Below are 19,280 nucleotides of genomic sequence, written 5' to 3'. Positions count from 1 at the left end.
TGGTCAAGCACTGGAATAAGTTGCCTTGGGAGGTTGTGGAATCTCCATCACTGGAGATTTTTAAGAGCAAGTTAGACAAACACTTGTTAGTTATGGCCTAGATGAGGGGTCAGTAACCTTTCAGAAGTGGGGTGCCAAGTCTTCATTTATTTACTATAATTTAAGGTTTCACGTGCCAGTAATACATTTTAACGTTTTTAGAAGGTCTCTCTCTATAAGTCTATATTATAACACTAAACTATTATTTTATGTAAAGTAAATAATAGTGCAACAAGGTGAGAGGGGCCGGCGGCTAGTATCCCAGGCCAACAGCGGGCTGAGCGGGGTCAGTGGCCAGGACCCTGGGTGGCACAGAGCCGGTGGCTGGAACCCCAGACCATCTACGGGCTGAGCGGGGCTGGTGGCCAGGACCCCGGCTGGCAGGGAGACAGTGGCCAGAATCCCAGACTGGCTGTGGCCTGAGCGGGGCCAACGGCTGGTATTCCAGGCTGGTGGCCAGAACCCCAGACCGGCAGTGGCTGAGCGGGGACGGTGGACATAACCCCAGACCATCAGCAGGCTGAGCGGCTCAGCCTGCTGCTGGTCTGGGGTTCTGTCTGCCAGCTCTTGCCAGCCGGGATCCTGGCTGCTGGTCCCACTCAGCCCGCTGCCAGGCCAAGGGTTCCATTCATCCGGGCAGGCCCTGGCTGAGCGGGGTGGACAGCCTGGACTCCGGTTGGCAGCAGAGTGCCACTAAAAATTGGCTCTTGTGCCGCCTTTGGCACGTGGGCCATAGGTTGCTGACCCCTCGTCTTGATAATACTTGGTCCTGCCATGATTGCAGGGGACTGGACTAGACGACCTCTTTAGGTCCCTTCTAGTCCTATGATTTTCAAGAATGTAACTTTTTTTAGAAGTTCTCCACAAAGAGACATACAGAAGAGATTGAAATAGAAATAAACATTTGTTAAGAAGAATAAGGTTAATATTAACTATGTCAAATTCTCCTTATTTCTTGACCAAACATCCCAGAATCTTTTCTATGTTAGCCAAAGTTTCTTGCTAAACTCTAATGTCAGAGGATTTTTTTTTTGACAAATGAATGTTGTTGTATTAGTAGTCCTGTACTTTATTATCAGCTCTTTACTCTGAACTTTAGCTGATCCTAATATTGGTGTTATCAATAATGTGAATTTTAGCTGGACCTTAGCATGTTATTAAATAATGGATTGTCTCCTTTGTTCTCAAATCTTCTGAAACTTACAGAAATGTCCAGAAAGGAGCTACTTGTAATTTATGGGGGCAAGTGTTTTCTTTAATTGAGAAGATAATCGATTGAAGTATGCTTTTAACTCATCAGGAATTATTCTAATAGATTTCTGTCATAATGACTTGGTGATAGAAGTTTTTTGTACCTGATAAAATAGTATATGGTTGAATAAATGTCTATAAGTTAACATAACTGATAAGCAAATTCCATGGTCAATAGTTCCTTTTCTTTTTCTCTTTTCTGTAAACACAGTATATAAAGAGATACCTGTTATTATAGATGTGTGCAGTAATGGATAAAATGGTTTAATTGCAAATGGATGCTCATAAATGTTCTGTAATTAATAAAATTAGTAACTGACTAAATAGAAAGGAACATGTAAGGTGTGTTCTATAATCAATATTTCAGCAAAACAGCAGTGTATGGAATCATGTATAAGCATTAAGAGGTAACTGTAGTCACAGTGCTAGCAGTGATAAATTAATTACAACTACAATTGCCTTATTGATTCAATGTAAAGATAAAACTTGAGAGAGGAGTTTTCTTTGTTCTGAACAGTATATAAGAGATGAGATTTAGGGAGTTAGTCAGACGTGGAATCAAGTAGGCTGCCTCATTTCTCCAGTCTCAGATTTGGTACATATGTTTCCTTTTCTGTATTCTGTATAGTGCTGCATTGAGTAGTGCTTCATTGTCTTACTTAAATAAAGCTCCAGAGGTGTTATTTGACGTTGACTTATTAAATCCAAACACATAACACATTGGTTTTCACCTGTGTTCTATCATTTGTTTGGTTTATCTGGTCTTTAATAAAATACCCACAGTTAACAATTTTAATTATTTTGTTTGATTTTAAATCATGGTGTGTTCTACAGTATGTAAAAGAATCCCTATGACTAAAGTAGTGAACATCACATCTCTGAGTTGGCAGTAAGAGAAACAATTAGTAAAACCTGGAATACCATTCCTTGTTTCTCTAGACTAGGGGTGGGCAAACGTTTTTGCCCGAGGGCCATATCTGGGAATAGAAATTGTATGGAGGGCCATGAATGCTCACAAAATTGGGGTTGGGGTATGGGAGGGGGTGAGGTCCCTGGTTGGGGGTGCGGGCTCTGGGGTGGGGCCAGAAATTACAAGTTCAGGGTGCGGGAGGGGGCTCCGGGCTGGGGCGGGGGATGGAGTGCGGGGTGGGTTGAGTGCTCTGGCTGAGGGTGCAGGCTCTGGGGTGGTGCTGGGGATGGGGTGCAGGAGGGTGTTCCAGGCTGTGATTGAGGGGTTTGGAGGATGGGAGGGGGATCAGGGCTGGGGCAGGGTTTGGGGTGCAGGGAGAGGCTCAGGAGTGCAGGCTCCGGGCGGCGTTTACCTCAAGCGGCTCCTGGAAGCAGCGGCATGTCCCTTCTCTGTCTCCTATGCAGAGGCACGGCCACAGGCTTTGCATGCTGCCCCATCCACAGGCACCGCCCATGCAGCTTCCATTCGCCGCGGTTCCTGGCCAATGGGAGCTGCGGGGGTGGTGCTTGGGGCGGTGGCAGCAAGTGTAGGAGTCAGAGGGGGCCATGCTTCTGCTTTCATGAGCCGGATGGAGCGGCCTCCGACCCTGCTCTCCGGCTGGAGCACCGGAGGGGGGCCATAGCGCTGTTTCCAGGAGCCACATGGAGTGGCCCCTGACCCTGCTCCCCAGCTGGAGTGCTGGAGTGGGGCAAGCCCCAGACCCTGCTCCCCAGCGGGAGCTCGAGGGGCGGATTAAAATGGCTGGGAGGCCGTATGTGGCCCACGGGCCATAGTTTGCCCACCCCTGCTCTAGACTAAATAATTGTATTTTGTTGGCAGTGTTGTTGTACCATATTGGTCCCCGAATATGTGAGAGATAAGGTGGGTGAAATAATATCTTTTATTGGACCAATTTCTGTTGTTGAAAGAGATAAGTTTTGAGCTACACAGAGCTTTTCTTTTTGAAAGATTGTTTCTTTGACAAACAGAAGTTGGTCCAATAAAATATATGTTCCTCACCCACCTCGTCTCTAAATAAATTTTAGTAATTTTAGGAATAAAATTAATTGGCACACAACCACCTTTCCATCCCACAGATAAAAGGAGCTGCTAGTCCTGTAACCATAACACTAACTTCCTGGCAGTTTAGAAGAAACGGAAGTCAGAGAGTGACTATGCGGCAGGGACATTCCACTCAGTCTGCAGGTGAAATAGGTCATATGTTACTTGTCAGGTAAAAAATAAGCAGACAAGACACACTGCAGCTTGGGGGGCACATCTCCACCTAGTGCTGCTCTAAATGAGTAAAAGGTAAAAGGGACACTTCACTGGGGAGCATCATGACTGAACTAAACTAATCCTATAGAAAGCAACAAATTAAAGAGACGTAGTCACCAAAATGAATAAAGACAATCTAATTATTAACATTTATTGGGAAACTTGGCAGGATCAGCTATTCAGCCTCCATTAACAGAAGATGAGACGCGTGAGGCAGCACGCTATAAAAATTGAACCCCCAAAATTATGTTTTAGGAAGAAAAGATCTGTTACTGAGGGCAGATCTATACTACCCGCCTGAATCAGCGGGTAGAAATCGATCTCTCGGGGATTGAATTATCGCGTCTCGTTGGGACGCGACAATCGATCCCTGAATTGACGCTTCTACTCCACCAGCGGAGGTAGGAGTAAGCGCCGTCGACGGGGGAGGCACGGAAGTCGATTTGCCGCCGTCCTCACAGTGGGGTAAGTCGGCTCCGATACGTTGAATTCAGCTACACCATTCGCGTAGCTGAATTTGCGTATCTTAAATCGACCCCCCCCCCATAGTGAGGACATAGCCTCAGTGAATTAAAATCTAACTTTTCAGTCAGATTTTGTGTTTCAAAATGCTGCTCAAAGTTGAGACACTGAGTACCAACACATAATGGGGAAGTTGTAAGCATCGCTGTGTAGAATAAGGAACTGTGCTCTATATGCATACCTGAATGTATGTATAAGTGGCTGTGAAGTTACTGACAAACTGTGACCGCATAGATCATTGTTGCAACCACTGTTATATATCTGCAGCAAATATTGTACNACCCAAAGAAAATAAATTCCTTGACCTTGGCTCAATCAGGAGATCTTCAATAATCTGAAAAAGTGGAAACTAGGTCACATTACAAAGGGTTAATATAAACAAATGAGACAAGTATGTAGGGATAAAATTAGAAAAGCCAAGGCAAAAAATGAGATTAAAGGGTAACAAGAAAACATTCTACAAATGTTAGATGCCTGCAAGTCACCAGGGCCTGATGAAATGCATCCTAGAATACTAAAGGAGCTAATAGAGGAGGTATCTGAGCCTCTAGCTATTATCTTTGGAAAATCATGGGAGATATTCCAGAAGACTGGAAAAGGGCAAATATAGTGCCCATCTATAAACAGGGAAATAAAAACAACCCAGAAAACTACAGACCAGTTAGTTTAACTTCTGTGCCAGGGAAGATAATGGAGCAAGTAATTAAGGAAATCATCTGCAAACACTTGGAAGGTGGTAAGGTGATAGGGAATAGCCAGCATGGATTTGTAAAGAACAAATCGTGTCAAACCAATCTGATAGCTTTCTTTGATAGGATAACGAGTCTTGTGGATAAGGGAGAAGCTGTGGATGTGGTATACCTAGACTTTAGTAAGGCATTTGATACGGTCTCGCATGATATTCTTATCGATAAACTAGGCAAATACAATTTAGATGGGGCTACTATAAGGTGAGTGCATAACTGGCTGGATAACCATACTCAGAGAGTTGTTATTAATGGTTCCCAATCCTGCTGGAAGGCATAACAAGTGGGGTTCCGTAGGGGTCTGTTTTGGGACAGTCTCTGTTCAATATCTTCATTAACGACTTAGATATTGGCATAGAAAGTATGCTTATTAAGTTTGCAGGGAGGGATTGCAACTGCTTTGGAGGACAGGGTCATAATTCAAAATGATCTGAACAAATTGGAGAAATGGTCTGAGGTAAACAGGATGAAGTTTAACAAAGACAAATGCAAAGTGCTCCACTTAGGAAGGAAAAATCAGTTTCACACATACAGAATGGGAAGAGACTGTCTAGGAAGGAGTACGGCAGAAAGGGATCTAGGGGTTATAGTGGACCACAACCTAAATATGAGTCAACAGTGTGATGCTGTTGCAAAAAAAGCAAACATGATTCTGGGATGTATTAACAGGTGTGTTGTGAGCAAGACACGAGAAGTCATTCTTCCGCTCTACTCTGCTCTGGTTAGGCCTCAGCTGGAGTATTGTGTCCAGTTCTGGGCACCGCATTTCAAGAAAGATGTGGAGAAATTGGAGAGGGTCCAGAGAAGAGCAACAAGAATGATTAAAGGTCTTGAGAACATGACCTATGAAGGAAGGCTGAAAGAATTGGGTTTGTTTAGTTTGGAAAAGAGAAGACTGAGAGGGGACATGATAGCAGTTTTCAGGTATCTAAAAGGGTGTCCTAAGGAGGAGGAGAAAACTTGTTCACCTTAGCCTCTAAGGATAGAACAAGAAGCAATCGGCTCAAACTGCAGCAAGGGAGATTTAGGTTGGACATTAGGAAAAAGTTCCTAACTGTCAGGGTGGTTAAACACTGGAATAAATTGTCTAGGGAGGTTGTGGAATCTCAATCTCTGGAGATATTTAAGAGTAGGTTAGATAAATGTCTATCAGGGATGGTCTAGATAGTATTTGGTCCTGCCATGAGGGCAGAGGACTGGACTCGATGACCTCTTGAGGTCCTTTCCAATCCTAGAATCTATGAATCTGGGAATAGAAATTGTATGTCGGGCCATGAATGCTCACAAAATTGGGGTTGGGGTGCAGGAGGGGGTGAGGTCTCTGGTTGGGGGTGCAGGCTCCGGGGTGGGGCCAGAAATGATGAGTTCGGGGTGCGGGAGGGGGCTCCTGGCTGGGGTGGAGGGTGGAGTGCGGGATGGGTTGAGTGCTCCGGCTGGGGGCGCAGGCTCTGGGGTGGTGATGGGGATGAGGAGTTTGGGGTGCAGGAGGGTGTTCCAGGCTGGGATCAAGGGGTTTGGAGAGTGGGAGGGGGTTCAGGGCTGGGGCAGGGTTTGGGGTGCGGGGAGAGGCTTGGGGGTGCAGGCTCCAGGCGGCATTTACCTCAAGCGGCTCCTGGAAGCAGCGGCATGTCCCTTCTCTGTCTCCTATGCAGAGGCACGGCCACGGGGCTTTGTGTGCTGTCCCGTCCGCAGGCACCGCTCGTGCAGCTCCTATTGGCTGCGGTTCCTGGCCAATGGGAGCTGCGGGGGTGGTGCTTGGGGCGGGGGCAGCATGCAGAACAGAGCCCCCTGGCTGCCCCTATGTGTAGGAGTCAGAGGGGGCCATGCTGTTTCTTCCGGGAGCCGCATGAAATGGCCCCTGACCCTGCTCCTCAGCTGGAGCGCTGGAGTGGGGCAAGCCCCAGACCCTGCTCCCCAGCAGGAGCTCGAGGGGTGGATTAAAATGGCTGGCAGGACGTATGTGGCCCACGGGCCATAGTTTGCCCACCCCTGCTCTAGACTAAATAATTGTATTTTGTTGGCAGTGTTGTTGTAGCCATATTGGTCCCTGAATTGTGAGAGATAAGGTGGGTGACATAATATCTTTTATTGGACCAATTTCCGTTTGTGAAAAAGACAAGTTTTGAGCTACAAAGAGCTTTTCTTTTTGAAAGATTGTTTCTTTGACAAACAGAAGTTGGTCCAATAAAATATGTATTCCTCACCCACCTCGTCTCTAAATAAATTTTAGTAATTTTAGGGATAAAATTAATTGGCACACAACCACCTTTCCATCCCATAGATAAAAGGAGCTGCTAGTCCTGTAACTATAACACTAACCTCCTGGCAGTTTAGAAGAAACTGAAGTCAGAGAGTGACTATGTGGCAGGGACATTCCACTCAGTCTGCAGGTGAAATAGGTCATATGTTACTTGTCAGGTAAAAAATAAGCAGACAAGACACACTGCAGCTTGGGGGGCACATCTCCACCTAGTGCTGCTCTAAATGAGTGAGAAAAGGTAAAAAGGACACTTCACTGGGGAGCATCCTGACTGAACTAAACTAATCCTATAGAAAGCAACAAATTAAAGAGACGTAGTCACCAAAATGAATGAAGACAAACAAATTATTAACATTTATTGGGAAGCTTGGCAGGATCAGCTATTCAGCCTCCATTAACAGAGGATGAGACGTGTGAGGCAGATAGAGCAGGCTATTAAAATTGAATCCCCAAAATTATGTTTTAGGAAGAAAAGATCTGTTACTCAGTGAATTAAAATCTAACTTTTCAGTCAGATTTTGTGTTTCAAAATGCTGCTCAAAGTTGAGACACTGAACACCAACACATAATGGGGAAGTTGTAAGCATCGCTCTGTAGAATAAGGAACTGTGCTCTATATGCATACCTGAATGTACGTATAAGTGGTTGTGAATTTACTGACAAATTGTGACTACAAAGATCATTATTGCTACCATGGTTATATATCTGCAGCAAATATTGTACAAAGGTTGTCTTGTGAGGTGTCTATGAAGAGGTTATGATTTGCTGGTTATAATTATGCTATCTGTATGTGTGTACCATTTTTGTAGTTGAAGTTATGAATATTGGCTATGTACTTGTATCTCAATGTGTTTGATTCTAAATAGCCTCAGTGAAGCATTTGGTCAGCTTCTTGAGAAAGAACTATTCTCAGTAAGAGCCCAATCAAGAAACACTTAACTGACAGTGGACTTTGGGAGACGCCAATCCACACCTGAGCTTTCCTGGAAACATTCAAACGAACATGTAAACAATGGTGTCTGCCTGCAAACTGAGTCATGCATGGACATGTGACTTACGCATGTGACTCCAGACTCCATCTTGCTGCTGTGATTTTCCACAGAAGAACAAATGGGTGTCCTTCCATGGGCAGAAAATATAAAAGGCCCTAGAAACCCTCCATCTTGTCTTCAATCCTGCTTCTAACTTCTGGAGGAATCTTGCTATAAACTGAAGCTCTGAATAAAGGACTGAATGACCCATCCCAGCTGTGGATGTACTCCAGAGACTGAATTTGAACCTGCAGTTTATTCCACCACTGCTACAAGCCTGAACCAAGAACTTTGCCATTACTGTATTTAATTGATTCCATTTAACCAATTTTAGCTCTCATCTATATCTTTTTCCTTTTATGAGTAAACCTTTAGATTTTAGATTTTAAAGGATTGGCAACAGCTTTATTTGTGGGTAAAATCTAATTTGTATATTGATCTGGGTATGGGGCTTGGTCCTTTGGGATCAGGAGAACCTTTTTTCTTTTACCTGGGTATTGGTTTTCATAACCATTTGTCCCCATAATGAGTGGTAATGGAGGTGATACTGGGAAACTGGAATGTCTAAGGGATTGCTTGTATGACTTACGGTTAGCCAGTGGGGTAAAACCAAAGTCCTCTCTGTCTGTCTGGTTTGGTGTGCCTTGAAAATGGAGAAACCCTAGCCTATGGCTGTAACTGCCCTGCTCTAAGCAATTTTTCCAGAATTAATACTCTCAGAAGTGTCTCACCAAAAGCAGCATCGTTACAGTGGTGTTTTCCTATTACTTCAATTTCAACTTTTTTGCTTGTTTGTATCATTTTATTAATTTGACTTGGGGGATTTTTTAGGATGTTTGAGATAATGTTTGTGGACTCTAATCCCTGACTTCAAATTTCTCAAAATACCTTTGGACCTACTAACTGGATAAGTTTCTTGATCAGTGGACTTTCTGAGTCTGAAAGTACCAGAATGGGGAAGTTCTTGGCATACCCCAGAAGGAGAGGGTCCCATTCTGATTTGCCAAAGGAGTCCCAAGGAGGAATTCCAAGGGGGAGGAACCATCCAGCCACCATCTTCAAAAACTGAAGGAAAAGAAAAAGCCTTGCTGCTGGCTTGTTGGCTACAAACTATGAGTTGCTTGCCTGCAATGGCGGCTGCCCTAGTTGCTGCTGTAGCCCTTGACTGAAGGACTCTGGTCTTGCAATGTTACCATGTCTGACAAAGAATCCTGTGCTTCCTCCACCCTCCTGGCTGACCATCAAGGTCCAGCAACAAGCAACATCTAAGATTCAACATCTATAAGCAAGTAATCTAGTCGCCAACAAGTCGTTCAACACAAAACAGCAGAGCTGAGTAGACCACCAGCTAATCTTTTCAACTGTGTACCAGCTTCCTGAAGCTGAATGAAACCACAAGAGTTGGGAGAATGTTTTCCACAGTCTAGGCTGCACAGAAGAATATGTAGAACTCCCTTTAAAAAAATCAAGCCTTATCAAAACACAGTGGAGCTGAAAATGAAAGGCTTAAACTGTACTGCTGGTAAAAGGCTGCTCTGCATCTCTTCTCACTTGTGTATGATTTATTTTCCTACACTACTACTTAAAATAAGAGGGTTTTATTTACAGTGGTTTATTAGTACATTTTCCAATGGTTCAGAAACATCAATATGTATATATATAACTTACTTCTCTTCACATTTATTGTAAGTAAGTCCATCCCCACCGCAGTTGCCACACCGGTCACCTTCAGTATTCACTGCTTTGAAACAACTCAGTGGGGCCAGATGTGCTGCTGCAAAGTGGGGGAAAAGCACAAGGTAAATTACAAGACAGAAATAAAGCACACAGTGCATTGTACTAATTCCTCCAATCATTTCAAGGGGCTAAGGGGAAACTGAAGTTATTCACCTGTAACCATAGTTCTTTGGAATGGACTCTGCATATTCACACTTATGGGAGACACCCCTGGTGCAGATGTGATGGTGGAACCTTTAGGTAGCAGTGCCTGTTGGAACTCTCACATCCTCTCCTACCCCGGTCCTCACTGTTCCTGAATTTTTTGAGGGCAAGGCTATAAAAGGGGATATGGTGCTTCACCCATTTCCGTGACTTGCACTGCCTCCTCCAAGTCCCAGGTTGTACTTAGGACTCCAAGGAAGGAGGAGGGTGGGTTCCGAGTGCAAATATGCAGAATACTTCTTCAAGAATTCTGGTTACAGGTTTACTAACCTCTATTTCTTCTTCAAATGTCCTCTGCATATTCCTACCTATGGAACAGTGTGACAAGCAGTACTCCCTTTAGATAAAGGTGAATCCTATAATTAAAGGGAGATTGAAGTATTGCCCTGCCAAATTGTGCATCCAATCTGGATGCTGAATCCAAAGAATAGGGATTTGTGAAATGTTTGCGAAGAGCTCGACATTGCAGCACTAGAGATCTGTATAAAAGGAATACGTCTAAGGCATACCATTGTCTAAGGCATTCCATTGAAGCTTCCTAGTGGAGTATGTCCAAATTCTCTCCAGAATAGAGTCTGATGCTAAAGTATAGGTCTCATGAAAGCATAGACTAGCCAATATTGAGAGTGTAGGAGACTAAAGCCCTTTTTTCTTTTTGTTATCAGGATAGAAATGAATAGATTATGGCACAATCTGAATTATTTAGCCCTATCGAAATAATAAGATAAAGACCTTTGGGCACCTAAAGTAAGAAGCATGTTTTCTCCTGCACAGGTGTGGCCTTAGAAAAAATACTAGTGAGTTAATTGACAGATAGATGTAAAATTCAGTCACCAAATTAGGGATGGGGATGTAGCTCTCCTCTATCCTTATGAAAAACAGTGAATGGTGGGTCAGCCATGAGGACCTGTAATTCACACACTCTTCTAGCAGATGTGATGGATCAGCTAAGCAAGAGACTTCAACCCCCATTAGCCCTTCACACTGCATTTCCCTTTCTTCTGGCCAGGAGGGGGAAAGGTCCTGAACCTGGAAGGGGCTGGGCTCTGTTTAAAAAGCAGCAGCCACATGACAAAGCAGGAGCTGTTGAGAAGAAACCCCAGGAACCGTATGCAGAGCCATGTGTGGAACAGGTTCTGACTGCTGAATGTTACAGCTGGGTGCAGGTCAGTATGGGAGTTATGGGGCAGAGGAAGAAAGCTAGTACAGAGGGCCCCAATGAGAGAAACTAACCGAGCCTGGTCTAGAAACCCACAAGAGCTTATTTTCTTCAACAGAGACTAGACTGGAGAGGGCATCCCAGGCACTAGTCCTGAAGAGCCCTGATTTTCAATAGGAATGTCCCAAGGCACAAAACAAGAACCCCCTGTTGCAAATTTTGCACTGTAACTGTGAAGCCTCTATACCTAGGGTATTTGCAAACTTTCCCTCCCCTGCCAGCTCTAGCGCATTACCCTTTCACTTAACCATCGGGACCTACCAGGGCTATCATCAACAAGGCTTAGCTGCTGAAGCACCTACAGCACTTGCTTCTAAACTGCTGTACACCATGTATGCTCCTAGTTCCTTAGGGATTTAATGTACTCCAGCACATAGCAACCCCCAGTAATTACACAGATGTTAATGCTATCTCACTTACTGCAATAAAGGGTTTACTCTGCAGCAAGAGAGCTTTACTTAGATATTAGGAAAAACTTTCTAACGATAAGGTTAGTTAAGCTATTGAATAGGCTTCCAAGGGAGGCTGTGGAAGCCCCATCATTGGAGGCTTTTAGAACAGGTTGGACAAACACTTGTCAGGGATGGTCTAGGTTTACTTGGTCCTGACTCAGTGCCTGGGGCTGGACTCGATGACCTCTCAAGATCCCTTCCAGCCCTACATTTCTATGATTCTATGATAAAAGCTGTTTTAACTGAGAGTTAAAATAAACACCATTCTGCTATTGGCTCAAATGGAACTTCATTAGCTACTGGAGGTTCCATGCTGGTTAAGAGTTTTTAACATGTAGGAAGATTTACTGAACCCTTTTATAAAGGTCTTAAATGTGTTATGTGTGAATACAGACTTGTTATCTATGAGAGCGGTATACCAATAGAGTTGCTAGGTGGACATTAACAGCTGATAAAAAGGGATCTGAAAGTTTCAGCTGTAGCAGTAATTCTAAAATATTATGAAATGGAGCCATTGTTGCAGCTACATTACTACTGTTTACCCAGAAAATGAATCTCTCCCATTTGAAGCTATAACACTTATGGGTTGATTCTTTCCTACAGTTAAGTAGGACATGAACCAGCAGACAGCAAGATTGTTCTAATTCTATCAAAGACCCATAGCCCAGGTTGTCAGATCTGATCAACTCTCCAACGAATCTGTGAGGAAGAAGAAGAGATAGGTAAACTCCTTTTGTTAGATGGAGGACTGAGAACCACTTGGCCACAATGGAACCACTAGAATTACTTTGGCTCTGTTCCATTGTGGATGAGAAATGGGGTAAAGCATACAGAAGATCTTGCCGCCAGTTTATCAGAAATGTGTCTGAGCTTGATTGGCTGTCATGTCCTGCTCTTGAGCAAGATCTGCAACATTTTACCTGGTTGCAATGAGATCTACATGCAGATGATCCCCGCAAGTTGGAGATCTTCAGTATCACTGAGGTGTTCAGTGACCAATCCTGGAGTTCTACTGTGTTTCTGCTCAATTGGTCCGCAATACTGTTGCATTTCCCTGCTAGGTGTAGCAGTACAGGAGAGATCTTCTGTTGAATGCACCACTGCCCCGCATCCACTGCTGCTCTGCATAGATGTGTGGAATGTGTATATCCTTGCTTGTTTATATAATGCATCACTTTCCTTGATTGTAGCTGGCCTATGTTGTCCTTAAAAAGCGGCACTATGCTCAAATATAGTTTAGACAGAAAAGATTTGAGAGCCGAGCATATAGCTCTGAGTTCTAGCACACTGATATCTAGTTTATTTTCCTGGGAGTTCCAGTGGCCACAAATTATCAATGTGAGCTACCCTGCCCAGGCTGGATGTAGTTGAGGTTAGTGTTGCTGATTCTGCTGGACAGTTGAAAACTACTCTCTTCATCTTGAGACAGTCCATCATGACAGAGGCAGGGTCACACTCCTTGTTATGATCAATATTAGAGACATATCTAAAATATGTCTATACTTTTGTCAGTCATTGCTGGGTATAATGTTTTACCTGCATAGCTGAGTCTATTAATCCATTAATTTATTAGTCCATTAATCTGAGCAAGAAAATGACATCCTGACATGGTGCAGCAAGGCCATGGCTGACTGAATCTTTGCCACCATTTCTTCTGGCAAGAAGGCTGTGCTGATATAGGACTCTAACATTGATATCCACAAAGCAGTGGGCAAACTGGGAGAAGTCCCTAATATTCTTAGACCTACTTTCCTAAATATGAAGCACATGCAGGAGATGGCTCCTGTAGTAGGAAGAGATTCTGAGATGCTGGAGGTAGGGTCCAGAATGGAGAACAGAGATTCCAAGGCAAGAACCACATGGAACGCTGGGACCATCAAAGCAGGGAATCACTGCATGATGGGGGAATCTCTGCTCCAGATGTTAATGAGACCACGCCTACACACACCCAGCTCAGGAGTTATCAGACCAATTCTAGTAATAAATCCTTTATTGGTATACAAAATAGTGAAGCTCCCTAATTGCATTGTGAGCTCCCTCCAAGGAACACCGCCCAAAGCCAGGAATGATCAGCTCCCATTGTCTAGCCCGAACAAAACAACTTTGGTATACTCCCTTGAGCCATCAGTTTACACATAAACAAATCTAGTGTTCTCCCTTGAACCATTGTTGTTTCTCTACAAAAAACCCTCCCCATGCTCAAATAAGTGTTCTGATACCTGGATCCAAAATCTGCATCAGTTCCATTGGGACTTCATCTTCTCCTGACTGATCATGCTGTGGGCTCTGCCTGTCTCCAGCACTCTGGACCCTGAGTTACCACCACCTGGGACCTTCGATGGAGTCAAAATTCACGGAGTGGTGAGAAGCCAGCTCTCTCTCTAAGTATAGCCTTCTCACCCTGATTTGTGAGATCAGTTATAGTTTTCTAAACCTGACTTTTATAATCAAGTTTAAGTTAGATTTAATATTATAATTGTTTTGTTTGTTTGGCTCCCCTATGGTTATTACCTGGCAATAAATAACTTTCATGATTAAGCTGGTTACTTCTCTCTCCGCCCCCCGCCCCACTGTGGGTAGTTTTTGGTTTCCTCATTTGCTCTGCAGCAACGCTCCTCGTACCTAAGCTAAAAGATCCCTGAAGCGCCCAAAAATCCTGTGCAGTTTGCTCATCAAGTGGGTTACTACCAGAACAATTGTAGTGTGAAAGTGGAGATAGAGATGTACTGAACCTGGGACATATGATGCTGAAAGCTTGGAGGTGCAGTTTGACGCAGCCTACTGAATCCAGGGAGATATATGGGGTCAGCTTGGGAGTGCTGATTGACCCGGTCCTCTCAGATGTGCTCTGTTAATGTGTGTGTGTTCGTCTGATGCTGGGGCTGGAAGAACCCAGCCCTGAGGAACCAAGGTCCTGCATAGCTCCACTGGGAGGGACTTGCTGGAGGGAGAAGTAGAGCTCCATATGAGAACACAAGTGACACAAACAGTACATTGATAGAAGTACAGACACCCCCCCACCCTGAAGAATAACGCTAATAAATGAGCATACCCCAAAATAACGGGCAAAGCTGGTAACAAGACACACATGCAGCCAAACATCTATGAACATCTAAACACACTGGTGACTCCTGACTTCTCATCTGGTAAATAAGCAAGCTGTCCTCTGTAGAAATCATGATCTAACAAGACAGAAAACCACGATTTAGGGAACCCCCTTACCCCCTCCCTGCAAATCCCCTCTAGACTTTATTCTGGTCACACTAATACACTTAGTATGGTGTTACAGGCTGTCACCTTCAAGGCTCTGCAGGTGTGCTGCCCTCAGCTCCCTGTTGTTGCTTGCTATCATTTATTCAGATTTAGGCTATGTCTTCAATAGACATGCTGCAGCAGCACAGCTGTAGCACTTCAGTGTAAACACTCAGTACAGTGATAGGAGGGGTTGTCCCATTGCCGTAGTTAATTCACCTCTGCGAGACACAGTAGGTAAGTCAACAGAAGAATTCCTCCATTCACCTAGTGCCCTCTATAATGGGAGGTAGGTCAATTTAACTACATTGCTCAGGGATGTGGATTCTTCACACCACATGTGTCATAGCTGGGTTCACCTAATGTTTTGGTGTAGAGCTGGCCCCAGGAACTGGAAACAGGGAAACCTCCTTTTTGGGGGGTCATTTTGGCTCCTTTTACAACGTATAAAAAATCATTGATCCCTCAAGTCCCAACCTTTTCGCCCTGGAGCTAAGGAAAACAAGTACCTTTTTCCAAGCTTAAAAGATGCCAGCCCTCCCCTTAGAATGGGACTATAAACAGGGGAGCATAAATAATGAGACAGTATTGGTTGGTACAAAAATCAATGATGTAAAAATATCTGATTTAATTTTTTAAATTAAATACATACATTGAAAAAAAATTAAAATGCTGCTTTTGTGCATTTTAAAATGAATTTCAATTTCCATCCAAATGCAGCTTGGCATAAATCAGAAACAAAATAATCTAGTAAATAAGGAATACATCACTCACCATTTTCTAACAGTTAAAATGTAAAAAGGATAAGTTTGAATAAATGTTAAGGTATATCACTATTTAAATAAATGTGTATTAATATTGTGCATTGTATGGAGGCAGTAGAAGGACCAAAGGACTCTGAAATGGAAATGATCCTTCCCTCGTAGGAAACAAAGATACTTGTGGTGTGCCAGACAGATTAAAATATGAAAATGTGTGTCCTTTAGGTCAAAAGCTAGAAACCAGTGTTATGCTGAAAGGGAAGATATTCATAGACTTGTAGGATGGAAGAGACCTCCTTTGGTCACCTAATACAGTCTGCTGCACTCATGACAGGACTGAATATTATCTAGAGGATCACTGTCTAACCTGCTCTTAAAAATCTCCAAGGATGGAGATTCCACAACCTCCTGAGACAATTTATTACAGTTCTTAACCACCCTGACAGTGAGGAAGTTTTTCCTAATGTCCAACGTAAACTGCCTTTGCTGCAATTTAAGCCCATTGCTTCTTGTCCTGTCTTCTGTGGTTAAGGAGAACAATTTTTCTCCCTCCTTCTTGTAACAACCTTTTATGTACTTAAAATTCATCATCATGTGCTCTCTCAGTCTTCTCTTCTCCAGACTAAACAAACCCAAATTTTTCAATCTTCCCTCATAGGTCATGTTTTCCAGACTGTAATCATTTTTGTCACTCTTTTTTGGACTCTCTCCAGTTTGCCCACATCTTTCCTAAAATGTGGCACGCAGAACTGGACAGAAACTCCAGTTGAGGCATAATCAACGTAAAGCAGAAGAATTACTTCTTATATCTTGCTTACAACACTCCAGCTGATACATCCCAGAATAATGTTTGCTTTTTTTGCAACAGTATTAACACTGCTGGCTCATATTTAGCTTGTGATCCACTATGATCCCCAGATCTTTTTCCACAGTACTCCTTACTAGCCAGTCATTTCCCATTTTGTATGTGTGCAACTGATGGCTCCTTCTTAAGTGGAGTACTTTGCATTTGCCTTTATTCAATTTCATCCTATTTCCTTTAGACTCTTTCTACAAAAAGTGACAAAGAGTCCTGTAGCACCTTATAGACTAACAGACATTTTGGAGCACCTTCCGTTAGTCTATAAGGTGCCACAGGACTCTTTGTCGCTTTTTACAGATCCAGACTAACACGGCTACCCCTCTGATACCCTTTCTACAGTTTGTCCAGATCATACTGAATTTTAATACTATTTTCCAAAGCATTTACAACCCCTCCCAGCTTAGTATCATCTGCAAACTTTATAAATGTAATCTATGCATTATCTTAATCATTGATGAGGATATTGAACAGAACTGGACACAGAAGTGATCCCAGCAGGAGCCTATTCAATACACCCTTCCAGTTTGACTGTGAACCACTGATAGTTACTCTCTGGGAACAGGTTTCCCACCAGTTATGCACCGACCTTATAGTAGCTCCATCTAGGTTGCATTTCCCTAGTCTTTTTATGAGAAGGATGTTCGAGAAAGTATCAAAAGCCTTACTAAAGTCAAGATATACCACATCTACCCCTGGTGTCAAGTATCAGAGGGGTAGCCGTGTTAGTCTGAATCTGTAAAAAGCAACAGAGGGTCCTGTGGCACCTTTGAGACTAACAGAAGTACTGGGAGCATAAGCTTTCGTGGGTAAGAATNAGTCTCAAAGGTGCCACAGGACCCTCTGTCACATCTACCCCTTCTCCCCTATCCACAAGGCTTGTTACCCTCTTAAAGAAAGCTATTAGGTTGGTTTGACTTGATTTATTCTTGACAAATCCAGGCTGACTGTTATTTACCACCTTATTATCTTCTACGTGTTTGCAAATTGACTGCTTGATTATTTGCTCCTTTATCTTTCCGGGAACTAAAATTAAGATGACTGATCTGTAATTCCTTGGGTTGTTCCTATTTTCCTTACTATAGATAGGCACTATATTTACCCTTTTCTGGTCCTCTGGATTCTCTTCCATCTTCTATCTTCCATGACTTTTCAAAGATAATTACTAATGGCTCAGATATTTCTTCAATCAGCTGCTTGGGAATTCCAGGATATATTTCATCAAGCCCTGCTGATTGGAAGACATCTAATTTGTTGAAGTAATTTTTAATGTCTTCCTTTCCTATTTTAGCCTCTGATCATACCTCATTTTCCCTGGAATTAACTATGTTATATGTCCAATTGCTACTAGCCTATTTGGTGAAAACTGAAACAAAAAAAGTCATTTAGCACTTCCTGCATTTCCACATTTTCTGTTGTTGTTTTCCCCCCTTCATTGAGTAATGGGTCTCTCCTGTCCTTGGTCTTCCTTTTGCATCTAATGTATTTGTAAAATTTTTCTTGTTACCTTTTATATCCCTAGCTAGTTTAATCTCATTTTGTGCCTTGTGCTTTCTAATTTTCTCCCTACATTATTGTAGTATTTGTTTATATTAATCCTTTTTAATTTGACCTAGTTTCCACTTTTTGTAGGCCTCCTTTTTTTTTCAGATCACTGAAGATCTCTTGGTTGAGCCAGGGTCAAGGAATTGATTTTCTTTAGGTCTATTACAAAACAAAGATCTCAGTCCTCCTTTGGGAATAGGACGTGCCAGGAATACAATGCTTTCACACTGAACTCCCCTATACTATGACCACTGCTTCCTGAAGAGAGAACTTCTGCTCGCAGGTTCACAGAGCCCTAGCTGGGATGATTTAGTTGGGGTTGGTCCTGCTTTGAGCATAGGGTTGGACTAGATACCTCCTGAGGTCTCTTCCAACCCTAATCTATGATTCTATGACATGGGAGTTGAATCTGAACTGGGATTATGATAAAGGGAGAGAATTGAGCTGAATAAGGTATCTACTATGTATTATTTCTAATAATAGTAATACTGGGATAATAGTACTCTAGCTGTCATAGCCATGATATAGCAGTCTTCAAATGGGGTAGGTAAAAAATGTGTAAAAATTGGTCTGCACTTCTCAGGACTCATAAGAAACTTGTAGCCTGAGGGCTGTTTCAGATGTTGACCCTGGGGTTTGTTTACCCTTTGCACAGGGTTTAATAGCTTCTGCTTTGCTAATGCTGGTAGCTGTACTTATGTGAAAAATAACACGTTAAAGACAACATTGAGTATTGGTGCCTCTGATAGCTGAATACTGGTGCACCAGATTGTCTTCTGGGCTGTTGCTATAGTCCCAAATATCTGTCTGTAAACGTAGTATCTTTCATTCTCTTGAAGCTCTCATCCATCTTATTACTTAATAATCTATGTCCTTCAAAGGAAAGATTCTCCATGCTAGTCTTCTTTTCTAGAGGGAGTCCGGATGATCTAAGCCATGCTTGTCATAAGCGAGTGATGGCAAAAGCATCTGCTCTGGCAGAAGTCTCAGAGGCATCAAATGCCCTTAAACCATGTTTTTTCAACAAGTTATCCTTCAGAAATGAGGTCATTACCCAACTTCCTCTGATCTTCAGGGACAGATTTTGCAAATACCTTCATCTTTTCCCCATAGAGGGTAGCAGTAGCGTTCCATCACAGTCTGATAATTAGCCACTCTTATGCCAAATGCAACAG

The 19,280-nt window shown here is 43.0% G+C and overlaps 1 protein-coding gene across 1 annotated transcript in view; it reads right to left on the bottom strand.

The window, feature by feature from the left end:
* LOC117889108 (disintegrin and metalloproteinase domain-containing protein 20-like) overlaps positions 1 to 19,280 on the bottom strand; it is a 181,114-nt gene that overhangs the window by 50,138 nt on the left and 111,696 nt on the right. The window contains exon 10 of the mRNA XM_034792988.1: positions 9,745 to 9,850. Within this exon, the coding sequence (XP_034648879.1) occupies positions 9,745 to 9,850 (106 nt within the window). The remainder of the gene's footprint in view (positions 1 to 9,744; positions 9,851 to 19,280) is intronic.

This window comes from Trachemys scripta, chromosome 1 (assembly GCF_013100865.1).
Source record: "Trachemys scripta elegans isolate TJP31775 chromosome 1, CAS_Tse_1.0, whole genome shotgun sequence".
Taxonomy (NCBI): domain Eukaryota; kingdom Metazoa; phylum Chordata; order Testudines; family Emydidae; genus Trachemys; species Trachemys scripta.
Note: the sequence above shows the minus strand (reverse complement) of the source record. Positions and strands in the feature narration are given on the sequence as shown.